Raw genomic sequence first — 19,322 nt, 5'->3', positions numbered from 1 at the left:
CGGGCAAAGTGGCAGGCTGAAAGGTGATGATTGGCTATGTGTGTGTGTGTGTGTGTGTGTGTGTGTGTGTGTGTGTGTGTGTGTGTGTGTGTGTGTGTGTGCCTATGTATGTTGTGTGTCTATACATGTCTCGAATCGGAATCTCTTGGCTGTTGCAAAAAGGTCTGTTTCTCCCGTTCCATCGCTTCTTCGCTCGTACTGTATTCACCGCGGGGTCGACACAGAAACCACAAGATGAGTCAACTGTCTTCTGTCTCTTTACCTGTGTGTTGGATGTGAGCCACTTACTACGTGCGCAAGCAGTCGCGCAAGGCGTGTTTCTGATCTCTGCAGCTCCACAGCATGCTGATAGTTCGAGTCTTGGAGCATTCGACGAAATCTTGCATTTGCGCACGACATTGTTTGAGCGCTTTGGCTTTTTGCTGTTTCATCAACGTGTCTTCTTCTCGATTCGAGAGGATGCGTTGTGGCCGCGTCGAGTCTGATGTTGATGATGACATGTCCAACGATTTTAACCCAAGGCCTTGGTATGGATGAGAGTGTGAGAAAACGGTATCGAGTTCCGCGTCGCGAGTCGTGAGTCAAGAGTGTGTTGCTTAGGGTCTTCTCGGAAGGAAAACAAGCACGTGTGGCGGGTGGCGGGTGGAGGTGTCAACGCAGCACTTACAGACTTTCTCGCGCGTGTGCACAACAGCGACCCCCCGTCGTCCGTTTATCTTCTTCTTGTAGCACGTAACGCGTCGCCCTCCTCACAGCTCGCTTTGCCCATCGGTTCTGCCCATGCGATCCGTGCCGTTCTCCATGTCTTACCGCTGTCGACTTGCACGCCTCGCGCTCTGCGGCCAAGCTTCACAGTCTCAAGGTTGCAAATCATATCACGCCACCGAGCCCAATTGAGGTTTGAGTCAATCCCTGAAATCATTTTGCTTCAGAAGATATTTGCGTGTGGGGCATCATTGTACAGAGGAAGGGACACGGCCCCTTTTGTTTTGGCTGCTAGACCAAAGAGAAAACATAGGTGTGTATGTGTGTGTGTGTGGAGAAAAATGCGAAGGAATCGGAGATGGTGTTGTGAGAATGGATAGCTTACACAGAGGCAAGGGGAGCAGGCTCCTTGAACTCGGTGTTGCGGGCCTTGACACCAGCATCCTCAGCACCGGCAATCGCGGCACCACCGTGAACCTCGAGGAGCTTGTTGAGGTCGTCCTTGGGTGCCTTGAGAACCTTGACCTTGCGAACGTAAACGTCCTTGAGGGGGAAGATACCCTGGGTAGCCTTCTCGACCTCACGGCCGATCACCTCAGGGATGAGCTTGGCGACAAACTCGCGCAGGTCGCACGAGTTGGCCTCACGCTGGACAATCTCAAACATCTTCTGGCGGATGGCTCGGATGTGCGACGACTTGGCGTACGTGTTCTTCTTGACCTGGTTGGCACGCTTCTTGGTGAAGGCAATCACAAAGACACGGAGGAGGTAGCCATCGGTGGTCTTGACATCCTGGTGAGCCTCGATAAGCGACTGCCACTTGCGCACAAGCGAGCGCAGCTTGTCCGAGGTGAAGTCCATACCGTAGAAGTTGGTGAGGCAGGTGCGGCCCTGGATGCCGTCGACCTTCAACTTGAACTTGCGGTAAGCCTGCTCGTCATCCTTGTTGAGGTCAGCGAGCGAGGCCTCGACGATGCGGCCCTTGAGCGAGTCATCGGCGTTCTTGAGACCCTGCGATCGGTTGACAAACGTCTTGCCAACGTTGCGGTTCTCGAAGAAGGTGGGAGCCTTGATGTCGTACCAGTCCTTGCGGGTGAAGGGGTCGACAGCCCTCTTCTTCTGACCCTTACCCTTGGAGAGCTTCTTGTTCTTTCCGACAGCTGTGGATGGGGTGAAATAATGGAACGGATCGAAACACAAGTCAGTGATACATGTTCAAGACAAAAAGACGCTTTTGCATCACAGAAGCGCGCTATGGCGTTGGAGCATTGGCTATCCTAGTCGCATCCTGCTACGACAAGAGCATCAGCATGGCGGCAATTGACGGGCGACGATCGAGAGAGGTGTGAGAAGCGTGTCGCATCGGGTGCCAGAACGGACAGACCAGGTTGGAAGAGACTGTTGCTCCGTGTCGAATACTGATCGGGACGACCCCTAATGGTGTAAACCTGACCAAGGCCTGAGCTGCGGCCTCTTTCAATCATCGACAGCCATGTCAATGAGAAATGGTGGTTTTTTTCTCCTGCGCCATGACAGCCTGCCGTGATGAACATTGCTGCAACATTCGTATGAGGAAATGTAGATGCTGCCCTTGCATGTCTGCTAGAGCGATAACACATCAATCGACGAATCGTCGGTGCCTATGACTGATGCGTCTTAAAAAACATCGAACATGCCATTTGTGTGTCGACAGAGACTTTACGTTTGATACTGTGCTAGCTTCTGTCCGAACGTTTCCATACTGTGCCGAAAATGCATCTGTCCTGGACCTCCATGGTGCCTTTAGTGTGACTGCCAAACACTGTTTGGGAATGAACGTAGAATCTGCCCTAATGCTGATACGGTAGCAAGAGCCTCGTTCGGCTGTCGGGTCTGTGGCTGGGCAAGGAGGGTCCGTCGTGGTTTTAAGGCGACCTCGATCGTCTATGACATCCTGCTACTGGGGATGGTTTGAATTGCAATTCATGGGGCGGGATACTCGGTGATGCTGCTGGTGTTGTTGTCGTTGTCGTCGTCAAAATGCTGGTCTCATGGCGTTTGCAGGATGTGATCGTAGGGGCGGTTGCTGCTGCTGCTGTTTGGGGTGACCACTTACCCATGATGAATCGATATGTCTTGAGGAAGGATGGATCAGTGAGAGAACGGACGATGTGTAGGCTTGAATTCTTGTTGTCTCTCCTCTCACTCGACTCGCTTCTCACTCTCACACTCTTGACTGGCTGGCAACGAGACTGACTGATTCGTGATTTGGCTGGCTCAGTGGCTGACTGATTTGCCAATTTGGCCTGCTTTCGATGCGGTTGATGGACTGATTGGCTGCGTTGGTTGACACTTGACCGCACCTGGCTGGCGCGGCTCCTGTGGCTGCCTCAGGCCTCGCCCGCCTTCTCTTGTTTACAGTCGACTTGAATAGCAGCAATTCATACTGTCCAGGGTCGATGTGTGCTATACAAAATTTGAATCTCTCGCCTTCTGCTGCTGAAAAAATATTCAAATTTTTCCAACTTTCTAGTAAGACAAGTTCGGCCGGAGCTGTAAGTCACGTGCTTGGAACCCCCTGGATAGATTTCTATTTCGATCTGAACAACTAAGTTTGTAATCAACATTTTGGCGTACGCGTACACCCGAAGGATCAGAGAGTCTGCTTTCTTGCCCTGTCTGGCTATAGTCAGCTAGCTACGACGACGAGGTTGCGAGGGCAGCTGGCAAGCTGAGGAGCTGGAGTGTGCACCAAGAACGAACGCTGTGGGAAAGCAGGTGTAAGGAGCAGGCAGGATGACTGGTGAGCAAGCCTGAAATTTCGGACGAGGTGTGTGAGGTGAGCCAGAGTGTTGGCGTCCTGGCTAAAGACAGGTTGAGAAAATCAGCCGAGTTGCAACAGTCAGAGTCAGCAGAGTCAGAGAGTCAGAGAGTCAAGCGCGATAGCCCAACGTCGTCGAGCAGGCAGGACGCTGTGTCCCTCTGCCTTTGACTTTGAATCTTCTTGCCATCACGATCCCTCTCCTCACCAAGTCATCACCCGGTGTTCCATCCTCAAGGTAAGTTTGGCTGCATTGCATTGCCAAAGTCATCATCTTCTTCGTCATCGTCATCAGTACCATCGCGAACGCCAACAATTGCATCCAACGTACAACAAATTCCCATCAGCACCAACAGCAGGACGCTTTTGATCATCTTGTTCTTGCAACTACCCACGGTGATCCTACGCCTATACACCGAAGCTATTGTACGTCTCCCATAATCAGCATCGCATCGTCACTTCCACCGCATGATCGTTGCACAGTCAAGAGATATGGTCGCAGACCCTATTTCCCAGCAGCAAAGCAGCGAGTGGCACAAGGCTGGACAGGCAGAGAAAGTTTTGGACGATCCATGACAAAGCAAACCGGGGTCAAAACAAATATGCTAGCTGGAGATGCATCGCTCTGATAGCAATCGCGGGAAACAACTGCCGCCTCGCGTCGATGGTAACAAATTGGCAATGTGCTAGCTTGATAGCGGAGCAGCCGGAGCGTCCATATGGATCATTCGCTCTTGCTATGGACAGATGTGGAGCGTGCCAACAGAACAGCGACCAGATCCAGATGGGATGCAGATGCATTAGGAAGATGAGGAGGTTAACCGCAAACGTCATATCATTGGCCCACGTTTCACACATCACCCTTGCCAACGTTTCACACCATTTTTCCAACAAGGCTGACCTTGCGTAAACATGCCACGGCTCCCAGTGCGACCCTTATGTTTGCAGTCTATGCTTGCGATGACGATGGAGGTGATTACGACTTTTTCAATATACGATCAGCCTCGCTGACTCGCTCTCTTGCGTCTCTCGTACAGACTCCGTCCCTCACATAGTCAATATGGCTTCCGTTCAGCAGAAGATCTTCCGCACGGCCAACGCCCCCACCGGCCCCGCCGATGAGGTCGAGACCGTTGTCGCTCAGGCCCTCATCGACCTCGAGTCCAACGTCTCTGAGCTCAAGGCTGAGCTCCGACCCCTCCAGATCTCATGCGCCAAGGAGATCGAGGTCAAGGGCGGCAAGAAGGCTATCGTCGTCTTTGTGCCCATGCCCCAGCTCAAGGCTTTCCACAAGATCCAGCAGCGGTAAGCATTTGATTTAGCACAGCAACCAGCAAACTCGGCAGCAGCATCGTTCGACGACCACGCCAAGCATACCCAACACCGATTCAGTCGGGCAGATGTGATCAGTATGGAATGGTCTATTCGGGGCAAAAACAGATTGCGTTTTGTTGGCTCAGATGGATCTCAAGCAGGAAGAATTGCTTGGCATGGAAGGCAGCCTTATTGTCCAGATTCCAAAGCTATCTGACAAGACGCTCGAGACACGGTGACGAGGTGATGCGGCTTCCTCTCCGCGATTGTGGTCGTCTTGCTGCTGCTGCTGTGACTCGATGCGCTTCGCACCGTAGAATGGCAAAGCGAGGATACTGACTTTCGATTCTTGTCTTGGCTTGATGTTTTGCAGTCTCACCCGTGAGCTTGAGAAGAAGTTCTCTGACCGCCACGTTGTCTTTGTCGGCCAGCGCCGCATCCTCGGCAAGCCCAGCCGAAAGAACCGTAACCAGCAGCCCCGCCCTCACTCGCGCACGCTCACCGCCGTGCACGAGTCGATCCTTGAGGACCTTGTTTATCCCTCGGAGATCACCGGCAAGCGCACGCGTGTTGCTACTGACGGGAGCCGCCTGATCAAGTGCTACCTGGACTCGAAGGACGCCACCTCGCTCGAGTACAAGCTGGACAGCTTCTCGTCGGTCTACAAGAAGCTCACTGGCCGTGACGTTAGCTTTATGTTCTCGTCGGACAACTAAGCGTCTCACACTTGATTCATGGCCCCGATTTCCCTGCATTACCCTCTTTGATACGGAGCTCTGGCTCGCAACATCCTTTGGTGACTCGATGGCGCTCTTGCGCCACTACCCCGTCACCCACCACACCCGAAAAACAAAAATGTGGGCAGAGCGACCATACGCAATCAAGATGTCGCTTGCTTGATTGGTTGGCGTGAACGCCTGCATGCTTGTCTATGATACGATAGACGGGCTGCACCACCTTATCTCCTCTTTTCAGACGCCCCCATAGCGGGACGTTGTGTACTTGTTGTTCCTCACATTCTTCCCCGTAACGCACATGCACACAAGCGATGAAAAATCCAACTCTTGCTTCTCTAGATCTGATCTTCCGTGACGATAGATAGCAGCGTGTGCTGCAAGAAGAATGGCTGGCTGAGAGAGCAAAAGAAGGTAGCCTCGAGGGTAGTCATAGAAGTCAGATGGCCAGCTAACCCAGATGACGATCGACAGACGACCGAGGGGTTAAGACTAAGCCATTCTGTTGAACAGCGTTGCAACCGTCGTTCAGCACTACCGTAGCACTCGTGCTGTATGCTGTGATCCTCTCCTTGTTAGTCGTGAGTGGGACACATGGGAGCAAGGACACCAGATTCGTGATTCACGATTGACGATATGCTGTTTCTACTTAAATGACAGGGTTTTTCAACGTATTTTTACATCGGCGTTCAGCGTTGCAATAAAGAACAAGGGATAAGGAATAAAGAACAGGGAATCGTGAATCGTGAATAAGTGAGGGAATCGTGAATAGGGAAATAGGGAAATAAGGAAATAAAGGAAATAATCACATTATTTCGAATGGATTAAAGAAAACACAAGATCGGCAGGAAAAGAGCTCCCTTCCCACCATCGCCATCGCCATCGCCCCATGGATGTACCTCTGACACATCAACTCGGTCGTCTCAAGCTAGCTCGAATGCGCAAGCCTTGGATGCATCGTAGACTGCCCAGGATTCTGGTTCCGAGATGAGCCGCAACGATGCTTTCGATCCCACGCTACCGTCTACGTTGGCTTCGCGTCATAAGGCTGGCTTTGCAAGGCCGCGCTCTGTCTCAGGATCCATCAACGCTTCCTCGCGTATAGCCACAGCTGGCGATGCCCAAACATCGATTGATGTACACGTGTGGTGGCCTACCCCTTCCAAGAACGCTTCCTCCACCTTGGCAAGAGCACCTCTGTTCCGTGATGCGGCCAACGTCAAGCAAAAGCTCTCAATTCGTACCTCTACTGCGCAGATCCGCTCCTCGGAACCCAGCCACGAAGCCATCTTCGAGCGCGCCTCATTCGGCTTTCGTCATGGCGGAAACTCCTGGCTCCGTGAAAAGCCAAGCAAAGCGCGCCTCAATGCACCTTCTTCTTCGGTTGGACCCTTGGGACAATGGAAGCGCGCCATCCTCATCTTTCGTGAAAATGCAAGCCTTTCCATCTTTGGCGAAGCTAACTCGCTCGCGCATACTGTCTACTGCGATGCCCTCTCGTCCTCCGACGTTCGATCGGTTGATGACTCGCTTTTCGGTAGACCTCATGTTCTCTTCATCCGACCCAAACCACCACGCGTCAGGACCGAGGTATCCATCACTACCCGCAAGCAGGAGGCTGCTTTGCAACAAGAGCGAGCGCACGGCACCGAGCCCATCTTTATCCAATTCAACAGCCAACAAGAACTTCAGTATCTCCGTACGCTTCTCCACATCTATACCATCCCTGAGATCTATGGCTCTCCCGCCTCCATCGATGCAGGCGGAACGCATCGCTTCTTTCGACAACTCGACATTACCATCTCGGACGCCAAAAGCATCATGCCCAAATGGCCTGCAGAGCTCGCTGAACCTCTTACCGACACAGCGCCTTCTTTCCCCTCCCCATCGTTCGGTAGTCATTCGCTCCCGCATCCAAATTCACCCACCAGCACAACCTCGGTAGGCGGCGCTTCCACAAATTCCGGTGAGCCACATCGCTCCCTATCGCACCAGCTAGCCTGCTTGCGTCTCGACGACCAAGATGACTCGCCCGCGTCGGAGCACTTGACTGAAGACGCTATGTCGGCATCCTCGCGAGCAAGTTCGCGACCGAGTTCACGGCCCAACTCTCGACTGCTCCACAACTCCAAACCATCCGTCAGCGGCATCCGTGCCCACCAAGACCTCGATGACTATGCAGGCAGCGGCTCGAGCCGCCCCGGATCGCGCGCTGCTTCGCTTCATGACGCTCCGCCTCAGCCAGTCAACGAGCCTAGTTCGAAAGTCGAGCCTTTCTCGGGTCCTTTAAGTGGTCAGTCGGGTGCCTCCCGTTTCGCTAGCAATCCTACTCCAGCTAGTGAGGCAACCGCGCCGAGCTTCGGCATGGCTTGTCGAGCTTCAGCGCAGCAGCGTCGAGACGATAAGGATCGCTATGAGAAAGCCCGCTTCGACCGCTACTGTCGCATACGTGTGGATGGCGAACTGGTTGCACGTACCAGCCTATCGCAGTCCGACAACAGCGCGTTTGCCGTTGACAAATTCAAGCTCGACGATGTCGGCGATGCCAAGTCGCTCACGATCGAAGTACTTCACCCGACACAAAAGACCAATACCTCTCTGACCGGCTCTCCCTCGGCCGTCAGCAAATTTATCCTGTTGGGAATCGTAGAGATCCCTATCGCAACGTTGCGCAGAAACGAAGAGATTGAAGGGCGTTTTCCTATCTGGTCCACCTCCACCTTTCCATCTCTGTCGCAGCAGCAGCAGCAACCTGCTCCATTCGCCATCAACGAAGACGACGATGCTAGACCTCCCACACGCTTTCATCGAGGTGTGGTGGGCGAACTCTGCGTGTCTATACGCCTCCAAGAGGGTGCTGTCATGCCACTCAGCACGTACGACGAGGTCTACCGCAAGATTCACAGCGACGACGACTTTATTCAAGTGTTTCGCGAGCTCGCGACTACCATGCGCGAAGATCTGCTCGTCTCGCAGCTCACTCGTATTTGCGCCGCCTCTGGTACCATGGCTGAGCGTATCTCGCACTTTATCGAGCTAGAGAGCGCCAGTTGGGGTGAAAAGATGGAGCCCGAGTTGCTCTTCCGCGCCAACACGCTTCTCTCACGTTCCATTGACCATTTTCAGAGGCTTCTGACGCTTTCGTGGCTTGACGATTGTCTCGGTCCCACAGTGCGTAAGATCTGCCAAGACCCTCATGTGCCTTCTCGCCCCGACACAGCCGCGTCTATCAGCAGCGCTGGCTCGGTCGGCGGCGACGACGCTCCCTTTGACTTTAGCACTTCGATTCGCTCGCCACCCTCGTTTCCGGACAACATCATCGAGACGATCCCAGACGGCCCCATAACCATCAACGCGCTTCGCAAGCTGAGTGAATCCATGTGGCAGAACATTTATCGCCAGCGCCACAGCTGTCCTCCGGACCTGCGCACTGTGCTTCACAAGGTGCGGACCAAGGTCAACGAGCGTTACCGTGGCACCAAGTCGACCCGACCGGGTATCCAAGGTGTTGGCGCGTTTGTGTTTTTGCGTCTGTTCTGTGCAGCTCTCAACAGCCCGCAGCTGTACGGTCTCGCACCATGTCAACCAAGCCGCAGTGCGTCTCGCAAGCTTTTACTGCTCAGTAAGGTGCTGCTTGCCCTTGCTAGCAAAAAGACGTCGTTTGACAAGGACAAGGACTGGGAATTAGTGCCGCTCAATGATCTCCTGCATACCTACTCTTCGGCATACGACGACTACATCAGCGTCATCTCGACTGAGCCGCCAACCTCGGCGCCAAGTCAGTGGCTGGGGATGCGAATCGATGGCGACTCTGCACTACAGGCTGCAGCGCTACATCGGCTTGACTCGTTGTCTCGCTTGCATCGAGAATCCATTCCTCGGCCGCCCTACATGCTCGACCAACCGCAGGCATTAGCAGCGTTTGTCAGCTTTGTCACTGATACCGCGCACGAGTACGAGAAAGTCGACTTGTCGCCTAGCGCCGCAGCCATGCCTCATCATGACGCTTCGTCTGTTGGCTCAAATACGGGTAGCAGCAAGAACGGTCAGAGCGAAGCAGCCAGGATCAAGCAAAAGACGCACGAGTTTGTGCAGATCTGCCGTCATATCGAGCAAGCGGCAGGTAGGTGCATCGAGCAAGCAGGCTTCGATCCTCGTCCCATTCCATGGGAGCAACTGCAACGATCTGCCATGTCACAGCATCACGGCGATACAACACGGCCTTGTGATGATCAAGGCGATGCATCTGTTGCGTCGTTTTCGTCGTCTACCTGCAGCTTTGGCACGGTGACGGTGGGCGACGATGCACAAGACACTAGCGATGCTTTGCCGAGGTCTGGGAGTGTACGCATGCGAAGTCGCCGAGCTACGGTCAGTGCAGCCACTGCGTGGTTTAGAGCGACAGATCCGGCCAAAACGCTTGAGCTCTCGATTGATCATACAGACTCTGATCTCGATGGAGGTTCGCCAAGCAGCGCCAGAAGGAAGAGTATTGGTGTGGTTTCCCGAACCAGTCGCAAAACATTGCAGGTTACGACAGAGACGCGTGTGCCACAGTTTTCGTTCAACATGGTCGGCGCTAGAAGGAGAGGCAGCGAGATGAGGGACAGTCGCAGTGGTATAACGCGGCAGACGACCGATGGTGTTGGTGCAAGGCTACTGTACCGCGTTACGCATGTGAGACATGGCGATGTAGAGGATGACCACGGATCGGACGACGAACTTCGTCAGGCGTACCGCTTGCTGCGCGCAGATGAGGAGGCCGCTGCGCTTGCTGCGTCCCAGATTTCAGTCGCTTTTGGAAGGGTCGCCATGGACGAGGTCACCAAAGCGGCAGATACATCTGTGTCGCCAGCGCTAGGCGATGCAGCCGAATCAGAGTTGGGCTTGCAGACGGTAGGGACGCTGATGGAAACAGATGACGGCTCGACGTTTGAGGCTGTCCATTCTTTGCGGACCATGGCTTCTGGTGCGAGTCCTGAATCGGCCGTGTCTCGCCGCTCAGAACAGTCAGCTAAGGCGGTGCGTGTAGCAGCCTCGCAGTCGGGGCCAACTTGGTCGCCCACTCCAGCGCGCAAACTGGGACAAGCGACGCAGCGTGCTGCTGCTGCTTCTGCTGCTGCTGGGTCAAATCAGGCGTCGTCGCTTGCGGCCATGGTTCGCGGTGCGCGTGGATCGCTCACCAGCGGTCCTAGCAAGCAGCCGGTGCGCTCAAAGACGGACGAGCATGCGGACGAGGCAGACGAGGCAGACGAGGTAGAGACGTGTCCAAGGCAGTCTTCGGATCAGACGGCGTCGAACGTAGCGCGCAATTACTCGCTGCCACGGTCTGCTGTGGGTCGAAAGAAGGCGAACGACGGCCAGCATGCACGTGAGAGTTCGGATGGATTCGAGTCGGCGATCGAGGATGCCTATGCGCAGACACGCGCATCCATGCCGCCCTCTACGTCCATGTCTGTGTGCATAGCTCCATCAACGGTATCGGCAGCACTTGCAACGAGGGTCGGCAACGACGATACCCAGGCCACTGGTGCAGCGGCGCACGTCCACGCCAAGAAGAAAAAATGGTGGAAGCCGTAATCCAACATGCAGCTTCACCTTTCGTATTATGTATCACTGTTTATCGCTAATCGTTTCATTCATGATTCGTGATTCTGCATCGAGACCGTCTGTGATGCAGTGATTGAGCTGTTTGACGACGACAGGTCGAAGCCATGACGGTTCGCTACTGGACTCGTGACTGTCGTCTGTGGAAGTACGTAGAAAAACAGAGCGCGTAAAGGAACGTGGATGGAAAGTATATATAAAAAACAGAGCAAGAAAACAAAACAAAAACAAAACGAACTGCAGCACCTAGAATTCCCACGTGGTCCCCGAGCGCAGTACTGACTAGGCGACACGACGCTTTGCCTGCGCAGATCGGACGGGATGCGGTGCTTTCGACGTTCTATGGCCGCAGATGATGGACAATCGTGAATGTCGGGTTAAGGTACAGTATGTAGCGAATTGGTTGCGTGGGTGGAGCGTATCATGTGGCACGGAACAACCACGAATCACGAATCACGAATTGTCAATGGCCCGGTTTGTACACCTGGGAGCCACGCTGAATTGAGCCAGCACTCGACCTGGACAGAGCGAAAGAGGATAGGATCGAGAGGCGCAACCACGCATCCTCGGAATCACGAGTCGTGAATCACGAATAGTGCACAATGCTGTCACGAATTCATGATTTACGATTTACGATTCACGATTCACGATTCACGATTGCACAGAGTGAGACACGAGACGACGTGCGACACGCGATGTGTGAACCTGTCTTGCGTGGCTGTGTCGACGTGGCAACCAGTGGTGGGTGTTAGGCCACGGTAAACTCGATAGATCGTGGACTGGCGTGTGATACACTTGAAGCTTAACCTACCAAAAGGGTGTCTAGACAACCCAATCAGGAATCGGATTTGGATTCGTGATTGTAATCTTTAACTGATACATGACGTGTGAGCGTGGAGAGCAGACGAAAGAGTCAGGAGTCACAGAGTGTGGGCCTCAGGGCAAAAAACAAACAAAATACGAGTCGTGAGTAACTCTGTGACTTGATTAGGCGGCTTTCGTGTTGTCGTGGGTCAAGGGTCTAGAATTCAACCGCCGGCAGCTGTGTGCTGTCAATCACGAATCACGAATCATAAATCGTAAATCTACCCTTAACCCTCCTTCCATTCATGATTCACGATTCGTGATTTCGTGTTCTGTTGCTATACGCCAATCCCAATCCCAATTCCAATTCCAATCCCTTGCACAACGTGGGCAATTCATCGCTTCTGCGGCCTTGGTGCACCGCAACCCCGGAGTTCGATAGTGCCTGTGTGACTGAGCAGCGCTTCTTGCTTGTCGACTATGGCCTATCACTTCAGTTCGCGTACCAGTCGTGAGTTAGCGTAGGCCAGGTGTCGAAGATCACATGCATACCTGATAGCTTGAAAGACGCTGTTATTCTACAACGTATACGCCTGATTCGCTCTTGATGCCAAGCTATGCCCTCGGTCCTTGCACAGACTGGTGCTGCATGTGCCACCCCCCTTTGTGTGTTGCTGTATTGCCCACCCTTGGTCCCACCGCTTCGATTGGCTGTTTCATGTGTGCTTTGACCCCCCCAAGGTGAAAGCTGGTGCGCCAGCCGCGCCGACCCATCTGAGCCATGATAGTGGATACCATTCGTGATTGCTGATAGTCTCTCTTCATAAAAGTAAGCCCTTCCTCATTCGTGCCGTCTTCGCTCTTTGACTTGACACCAACACCATCCCCTTTTTCTGCATCCGCGCAGTCCGACTCCGGCATCATGGCACCACTAACACGCTCACACAGCAGCACCGACTCGTTCTCGGAAAAGAACGATGTCGAACGCGGCGATGCTGCCCCTACCAACAACGCCTCAAAGAAACTGGGAGCTTCGCTTAGCTTTGGTACGAATCTTTCGGCTCTTCGCTCGCGTACCACGCGATTCGACGAATCCATCAACGATCAACGTCGCCTCGAACGCACTCACTCGATTGCTAGCTCTTTGCGCGGTCCGTCTCGCATCGATCCGTCGGCCAAAGTGCCCGTCGAGTTCCGCACGCTCTCCATCCAGCTTTCGCAAGGCGGACTTGCAGATGAAAACAAGAAGCACAAGTCTGACAAGCGCGCCGTCAAGGAGATCAACGATCTCGACTGGCACCGAATCTCGGTAGATGAGGTGCTTTCGCGTACATCCACCTCCGCCACCACCGGTCTAGATACCGATCAGATCGAAAGAAGACTCAAGCAGAACGGCAAAAACGTCATGTCCAAACCACCCAAGCGTCTGCTTCAGAAATGCTTTGGATACGTCTTTGGTGGGTTCGGAACGCTTCTTATTGGTTGTTCGATCTTGGCGTTCATCGCGTGGAAGCCGCTGGGTAACCCGAATCCGCAAACGTCAAATTTAGCGCTCGCGGTAGTGCTGTTGGTCGTGGTCGTCATCCAAGCCCTTTTCAACGCATGGCAGGATTTCTCCACTTCGAGAATCATGGATTCCATCGCAGGAATGCTCCCTGATGCTGTCACTGCGATCCGCAACGGTTCACACAACAGCATCCAGGCGCCCGATCTCGTGGTGGGCGACATAGTGGTGCTTTCGCTCGGCAACAAGATCGCAGCTGACCTGCGATTGATTTCGTGCAACCAAGTCAAGTTCGATCGTTCCGTCGTCACGGGTGAGGCGGAGCCCATTGCAGGAACCGTCGATCTGACTGACGAAAATTACCTCGAAACCAGAAACATCGCTCTCGCAGGTACCAGTTGCGTTACCGGTTCGGCCATCGGTGTAGTCGTGGCAACGGGTGACAATACCGTGTTTGGCCGAATCGCAGCTATGACAAATCGTCCAAAGACTGGCTTGACCACGCTGGAACGAGAGGTGCGCTACTTTGTCCTTACCATCGCTGCTATCGCTATTGCACTCGCTGTGATCTGCATCATCATCTGGGGTGCCTATCTAAAACCCAAGCATCCCGAATTCATGTCGGTCTCGCAACTGCTCGTCAACGTCGTCTCGATCCTCGTCGCTTTCTTACCGGAAGGTATGCCGGTCGCCGTAACACTCTCGCTCACCGTCATCGCCCAGAAAATGAGCAAAGCAAAGATCCTCTGCAAACAGCTTTCCACATGCGAAACTTTGGGTGCCGTCTCCGTTTTGTGTTCCGACAAGACAGGAACGCTTACTTCGAACAACATGACAGCAACCAGTGTCGGAGTCGTCGGCTTCGAATCAACCCCAGAAGATGCGCAGCACCACATTCACGGAGCCGCCGGACCGGTGGGTCATGCGTTTGAACAGGTGCAATTCGTCGGTGCCGTGTGCAACGCTGCCGTATTCGACGCTGCTACCATGTCACTCGCCGTTGCAGAGAGGAGAATCTTTGGCGATGCAACCGATTCCGCCGTGTTGCGGATGGCGGAGCAGATCAAATCCGTGCAGGAGACGACAAGGCCGTGGGATACCGAATACAGGTTGAACTTCAATTCAAAGAACAAGTTCATGTTGCAACTCGTAGCGTTGCGTCCCGAAGCTCGGGACGATACCACACTTGCACAGAAGCTGGTTGCTTCAGCCATGTCGATCACGGAAGCTTCCGAATTCAACGCGAGCGAGGATAGAATCTTGCTGGCTAAAGGTGGACCGGATGTGCTGCTCAAACGCTCGAGTTGGGCGCTCGACGCTTCGGGCCAAGTGGTGCCGTTGACCGACGAGGTGCGGCGGTCGATCGAAGCGATGCAGTCGTTGTGGAGTTCGCGCGGACAACGAGTGTTGCTGCTCGCACGCAAGATCGTTCGAGCCGACCAGCTCGACACCTCGGTTGCAATCGAGGACGCCGTCATGGCGCTCAACACGCATCTCACCGTCGTCGGTCTGGTCGGCATCGTCGATCCACCCCGACCTGAGATCCCTTCCGTCGTTTCCACATGTCGGCGTGCCGGAATCCGCTTCTTCATGGTCACGGGCGACTTTCAACTCACCGCCAACGCCATCGCTCGCCAATGTGGTATCATCACGGCCGAAAAGGTCTTTTGCGCCCAAGACATGCACGACGTCCAATTGCCCGTATACGACACCTACTCGGACGACCACTTGACGCGCCCAATCCACGCACTCTCGCTCACCGGAGCCGATCTGATGAAGCTCGAAGCGAGCGATTGGGAGCAGATCTGTCGGTTTGACGAGATTGTCTTTTCGCGCACCACACCTGACCACAAACTGCGCATCGTCAAAGAGTTCCAGCAGCGAAGCGAATGCGTCGGTATGACGGGCGACGGTGTCAACGACGCTCCGAGTCTCAAGCAGGCTGACATCGGCATCGCAATGGGAGGCGGATCTGCTGTGGCGATGGAAGCAGCCGATATGATCTTGTTGGAAAACTTTTCGGCCATCATCGACGCTTTGCTCTACGGACGACTTGTTTTCGTCAACTTGAAAAAGACGGTGGGATACCTGTTGCCTGCTGGATCGTTTGCCGAGCTGTGGGCAGTGTTGCTCAGCTTCTTCTTTGGTTTGCCGCAGGCGCTGAGCAACTTGCAGATGATCTTTGTGTGCATCGGCACCGATGGGATCTCGTCGCTATGCTTGGTGCACGAACAGCCCGAAGCCGAGCTGCTGAAGCGCAAACCTCGAAATGTCAAGACAGACCGTTTGGCGGATTGGAAGCTGCTGCTGCACGCGTACCTGTTCGTTGGCATTCCCCTGACGCTCACCTCGTCGGCGATGGCGTTCTGGTACATGCAACGCAACGGTGTACCCTTTTCCGACATGTGGCTCAAGTACGGCGGTGGACTGGTTCAATCCACCAACCCGGACAAGTTCAATGAGGTGCTCAACCGTGCCAACGCAGTCTTCTTTTTCAACCTGGTCATTCAGCAGTGGTTTAACCTTCTCGGTTGGAGGACGCAATCGCGTTCAATCCTGCAGCAGCTGCCTGTGGGCAAAAAGTCGACGCAGAACTTGTACCTCTTCCCGGCCATGGCAGTGTCGCTGCTGATCGCCGTATTTTTGAGTTACGTCCCCGCGTTCCAGAGGGTGTTTTTGACCAGAGGCGTCAATGTCGAGCATTACTTTTTGCCGATCGCGTTTGGTGTAGGTATGCTGATGTTGGAGGAGACGAGAAAGCTCGTGGTCAGGACCTGGCCCAGGGGGATCCTTGCAAAGCTCGCGTGGTAATTGGTGCAAGATCCAGTACATTTCTGCTTCGCATTGCAACTGTACTTGATACCTTGTGTTTTCACGATATTAATGGTCATGTTGAATGCTTTCTATTGCGCAAAGTGTGTCCAAGCCTGTCGTTCAAGTAAGTCTGGTTTATCGCCAAGCAGCTCGTCACGAAATCCGAGCGAAGTGAGAATGTTCCTTGCCGTCACGTCAGCCATCAACCTTCTTGTCTCGACTACAGTTGACGCAGCATGAGGTAGAATCATGACACGATCTCTCAGATCCTCGGCCAACAAGGGATGCTTAGCGTCGACATCGGGCTCGCCATGAACCACGTCCAAGAGCGCAGCGGCAATCTTGCTCTGCCGTAAAGCTGTTTCCAAATCATTATTGACGACCACTGTTCCTCTGGCGACGTTGATCAAGACGGCGGTGGATTTCATCTTGTCAAAGACGCTCGAGTTGATGGTGGCATTGGTGGAAGCGTTGCCTGGGCAGAGTACGATCAAGATATCAGACTGAGCTGCCAACGCATGCAATTCAGGCTCGTTGACGATGAGGGTGTTGGGGTAGAAGGTCTGGCGTAAAGCATGGAGGCGTGGAAACGTTTCAGCCGAGAATGGCTTGGCGGTGGACGTCGTATATGCGATCCTAGCGACGCCAAACGCGAGCAACTTCTCCGCTGCCTTTTGAGCAATCCTGCCAAACCCATAGAACCCAACCGTTTTCCCAGCGGGACTGACTCCACAATGCATGGTCGGATTACATAGTACGTCTCTCAGCGACGCTGCGAATTGGCCGTTCATCACGATGCTTTGCAAGTAGTCGATGCGACGGCAGAAGTGTAGCAGCATGGCAATGGTGTATTCCGCGATCGAGTCGTCCCCAATATACGGCGTGTAGCCGACTGTAATGCCTGCTTTGCGACAGGCGACTCGATCCACCGCCTCGGTGCCCACGCTGTAGGTCGAAACCACCTTGAGCCGTTCGCTGGCCGCATTGATTTGGTCGACACCAAACTGTCCTGCTACCGGCCAGACTATCGCCGCATCTGCACCAGGCAGTTGTCTAAGCAACCACTCGTTCAGCTCGGCAAAGCTGAGTCCGGGCGGAGCACTTATCAAGTTGATTCGTCCTTCGCGCCGAAACGTCTCGAGAATGGGCGATGGAAGATATTCGAACATGGACACGATCTTGGGCAAGTTCGAATTTGTTTTGCTAGCGCCATCGGGCTGGCCGGATTCGGCCATTTTCGCCGCCATGGCTTGCTTCTGCTCTTTGTGAGATGAAGGAAGCGAGCGCAACAAGCCAATAACGAAGCCTTGCCCCTCTCTGCGTGAACCAGCGACGAACGCCCCGGCAATCGCGAATAGCGTTCACATGTCTCAGCCCTTGTTCGCTCCGCGGATTAGTAGCTCGGTGTTTCAGATGCGGTTTAGCGCGTGGCGCACAATTTAGAGTGTTACATCGTCGGCACGGCACATGCGGGAACCTTGACTGCGACGTTAAGTTGGATCTTTTGGTATAGATCACGAATCACGAATCTGTGAATGCTTAACATGGTGTGGACCTGCGTGCTGGGATAATCACGAATCAATATGGCTGACCCCCGAAAGCCAAGCCCACTGCGGGCCAAATTCAAGGGTCGGGGTGTGAGTTTTGTATGGCGAGTTGTCGCCTGATCACTGTAAATGCTGGCAAGGTACGCAGTCTGCTGATTGCGGAAACCCCGAAGTATGTGTCTCTCAGCTCGGTGTGATATCAATATTTCAATCACCGCCCCTTGTGTGCTTTGCAGGCGGCTTGCTTGCGTGCGTGCGTGTGTGTGTGCTTTTCGCCTGAGCGAGCTGAACAAAGTCGAGCCGAGACGCAGCGGGGATCACAGAGATGTTTCGGCTCGAGCAACGAACAAAGGGCGGCTCGATCCGATCGATGGTCTTGCCAAGTAACACAAAGAGGTAGGGGGCGACGATGCGAGCCAACCAATCTGCGAAACGGTGCCAGACAAAGCGAGGTTCCGCTTTAAATTGATTTTGGCAGTGTGAGTGCTGGTCGGGCTCGGAGACGTAGCCGCAGGTGGGAAATTTGAATGAATAATCACGAATCTTGAATCTCGTGATTAGTTAACTTATCGCGAATCGTGAATGCGCCAAGTCCAGCCAAGGACCAGCGCGTTGGAACTCCATGCAGCTGAAGCGCCGAGCGTGTGCGCTGTCACACAGTTACATATTCCAAACATACAGTCACTCAAGCCTGATCGCGCAAGGAGATGCTCTGAACACTCTGAACACCCCTTGGATCATCACAGCCTGGATGGCCACCAAGCATTCTCGCGTTTGCCAAGACCAACGAGCAAAGGAGGGAGGTGGGCGAGCTGATCGTAGGTCACACAAGCTCCAACATGTTCTGAATGGAAAGGTCGGCAGAAGCTGCAGAAGCAAGCATGAATGCAAACTGGGATTTTGCTCTGCCAGCAAGCTGCTTTCGACCACGCGGCGAGATCGAGCGGATGAGGCGACGGCGATGCAGACAGCTGTAGCGCTAGTTTGACAGCCGAAATCACGAATCACGAATCACGAATCTCACTCCTCACTCCTCGCCGCTGGCACGCTGTAACACTGCAGCTATGCAGGCCAAGACCCGCACGCAGACCAGCTTTGCTTCACCTCGGACTTTCCGAATGGAACGGTGCCTCCCTCTCACTCTCACTCTCACTCTCAATCTCTGCCTCGGTCACACGCCAGTCGGTCAGCAACGCGGACCATCCGATTGGATTGCCACGCAAATGACAGCAGACGATACCTACCACAGTCAGAGCCGATGCGCCAAGAGAATCGTGAATCGCACCCCAGCACAGAACAGAGTGGAAGATGAGAGGAGGCGTGATTCGTGATTTCGTTTTGGCGAGCTTGAGCATGAGATAGGTGAGACCCTTTTCTTCCGTGGCGTGTCGTCGGGGCGTAGCCTAACTAGTGACTGAATCATGTTCGCCTCGAACCTCGTCTGGTCACACACAACACTCAAGGCTGCTAGAGGCTGCCAACAGCTGCCAAGA

The 19,322-nt window shown here is 54.0% G+C and overlaps 6 protein-coding genes and 1 non-coding gene across 7 annotated transcripts; 3 read left to right on the top strand and 4 right to left on the bottom strand.

The window, feature by feature from the left end:
* Positions 1–119: 119 nt before the first annotated feature.
* UMAG_12296 (uncharacterized protein) lies at positions 120–500 on the bottom strand (the record flags this gene model as incomplete). Its single annotated transcript, XM_011393095.1, has 2 exons — positions 120–198; positions 289–500. The coding sequence occupies 2 exons, from the start codon at positions 498–500 to the stop codon at positions 120–122; spliced, it is 291 nt and encodes a 96-aa protein (XP_011391397.1).
* Positions 501–1,086: 586 nt separating this feature from the next.
* Positions 1,087–2,804, bottom strand: UMAG_10711 (40S ribosomal eS1 domain-containing protein; the record flags this gene model as incomplete). Its single annotated transcript, XM_011393051.1, has 2 exons — positions 1,087–1,865; positions 2,801–2,804. The coding sequence occupies 2 exons, from the start codon at positions 2,802–2,804 to the stop codon at positions 1,087–1,089; spliced, it is 783 nt and encodes a 260-aa protein (XP_011391353.1).
* Positions 2,805–4,565: 1,761 nt separating this feature from the next.
* On the top strand, positions 4,566–5,535 carry UMAG_05040 (40S ribosomal protein eS7; the record flags this gene model as incomplete). Its single annotated transcript, XM_011393028.1, has 2 exons — positions 4,566–4,810; positions 5,193–5,535. 2 exons carry the CDS (start codon positions 4,566–4,568, stop codon positions 5,533–5,535), a joined length of 588 nt encoding a protein of 195 aa, XP_011391330.1.
* A 1,005-nt stretch (positions 5,536–6,540) lies between these two features.
* Positions 6,541–11,133, top strand: UMAG_05039 (uncharacterized protein; the record flags this gene model as incomplete). Its single annotated transcript, XM_011393027.1, has 1 exon — positions 6,541–11,133. The coding sequence occupies one exon, from the start codon at positions 6,541–6,543 to the stop codon at positions 11,131–11,133; it is 4,593 nt and encodes a 1,530-aa protein (XP_011391329.1).
* Positions 11,134–11,394: 261 nt separating this feature from the next.
* UMAG_16226 lies at positions 11,395–11,510 on the bottom strand. The gene has a single exon (XR_897740.1). It is a non-coding gene; the product is annotated as a 5S ribosomal RNA (ribosomal RNA).
* Positions 11,511–12,886: 1,376 nt separating this feature from the next.
* Positions 12,887–16,279, top strand: UMAG_05038 (K, P-type ATPase; the record flags this gene model as incomplete). Its single annotated transcript, XM_011393026.1, has 1 exon — positions 12,887–16,279. The coding sequence occupies one exon, from the start codon at positions 12,887–12,889 to the stop codon at positions 16,277–16,279; it is 3,393 nt and encodes a 1,130-aa protein (XP_011391328.1).
* A 92-nt stretch (positions 16,280–16,371) lies between these two features.
* UMAG_05037 (uncharacterized protein) lies at positions 16,372–17,517 on the bottom strand (the record flags this gene model as incomplete). Its single annotated transcript, XM_011393025.1, has 1 exon — positions 16,372–17,517. One exon carries the CDS (start codon positions 17,515–17,517, stop codon positions 16,372–16,374), a length of 1,146 nt encoding a protein of 381 aa, XP_011391327.1.
* Positions 17,518–19,322: the final 1,805 nt, after the last annotated feature.

The sequence above is a fragment of the Mycosarcoma maydis genome, chromosome 15 (assembly GCF_000328475.2).
Source record: "Mycosarcoma maydis chromosome 15, whole genome shotgun sequence".
Lineage (NCBI taxonomy): Eukaryota > Fungi > Basidiomycota > Ustilaginomycetes > Ustilaginales > Mycosarcoma > Mycosarcoma maydis.
The sequence above is the reverse complement of the archived record's forward strand: the minus strand, read 5'-3'. Positions and strand labels throughout refer to the sequence as shown.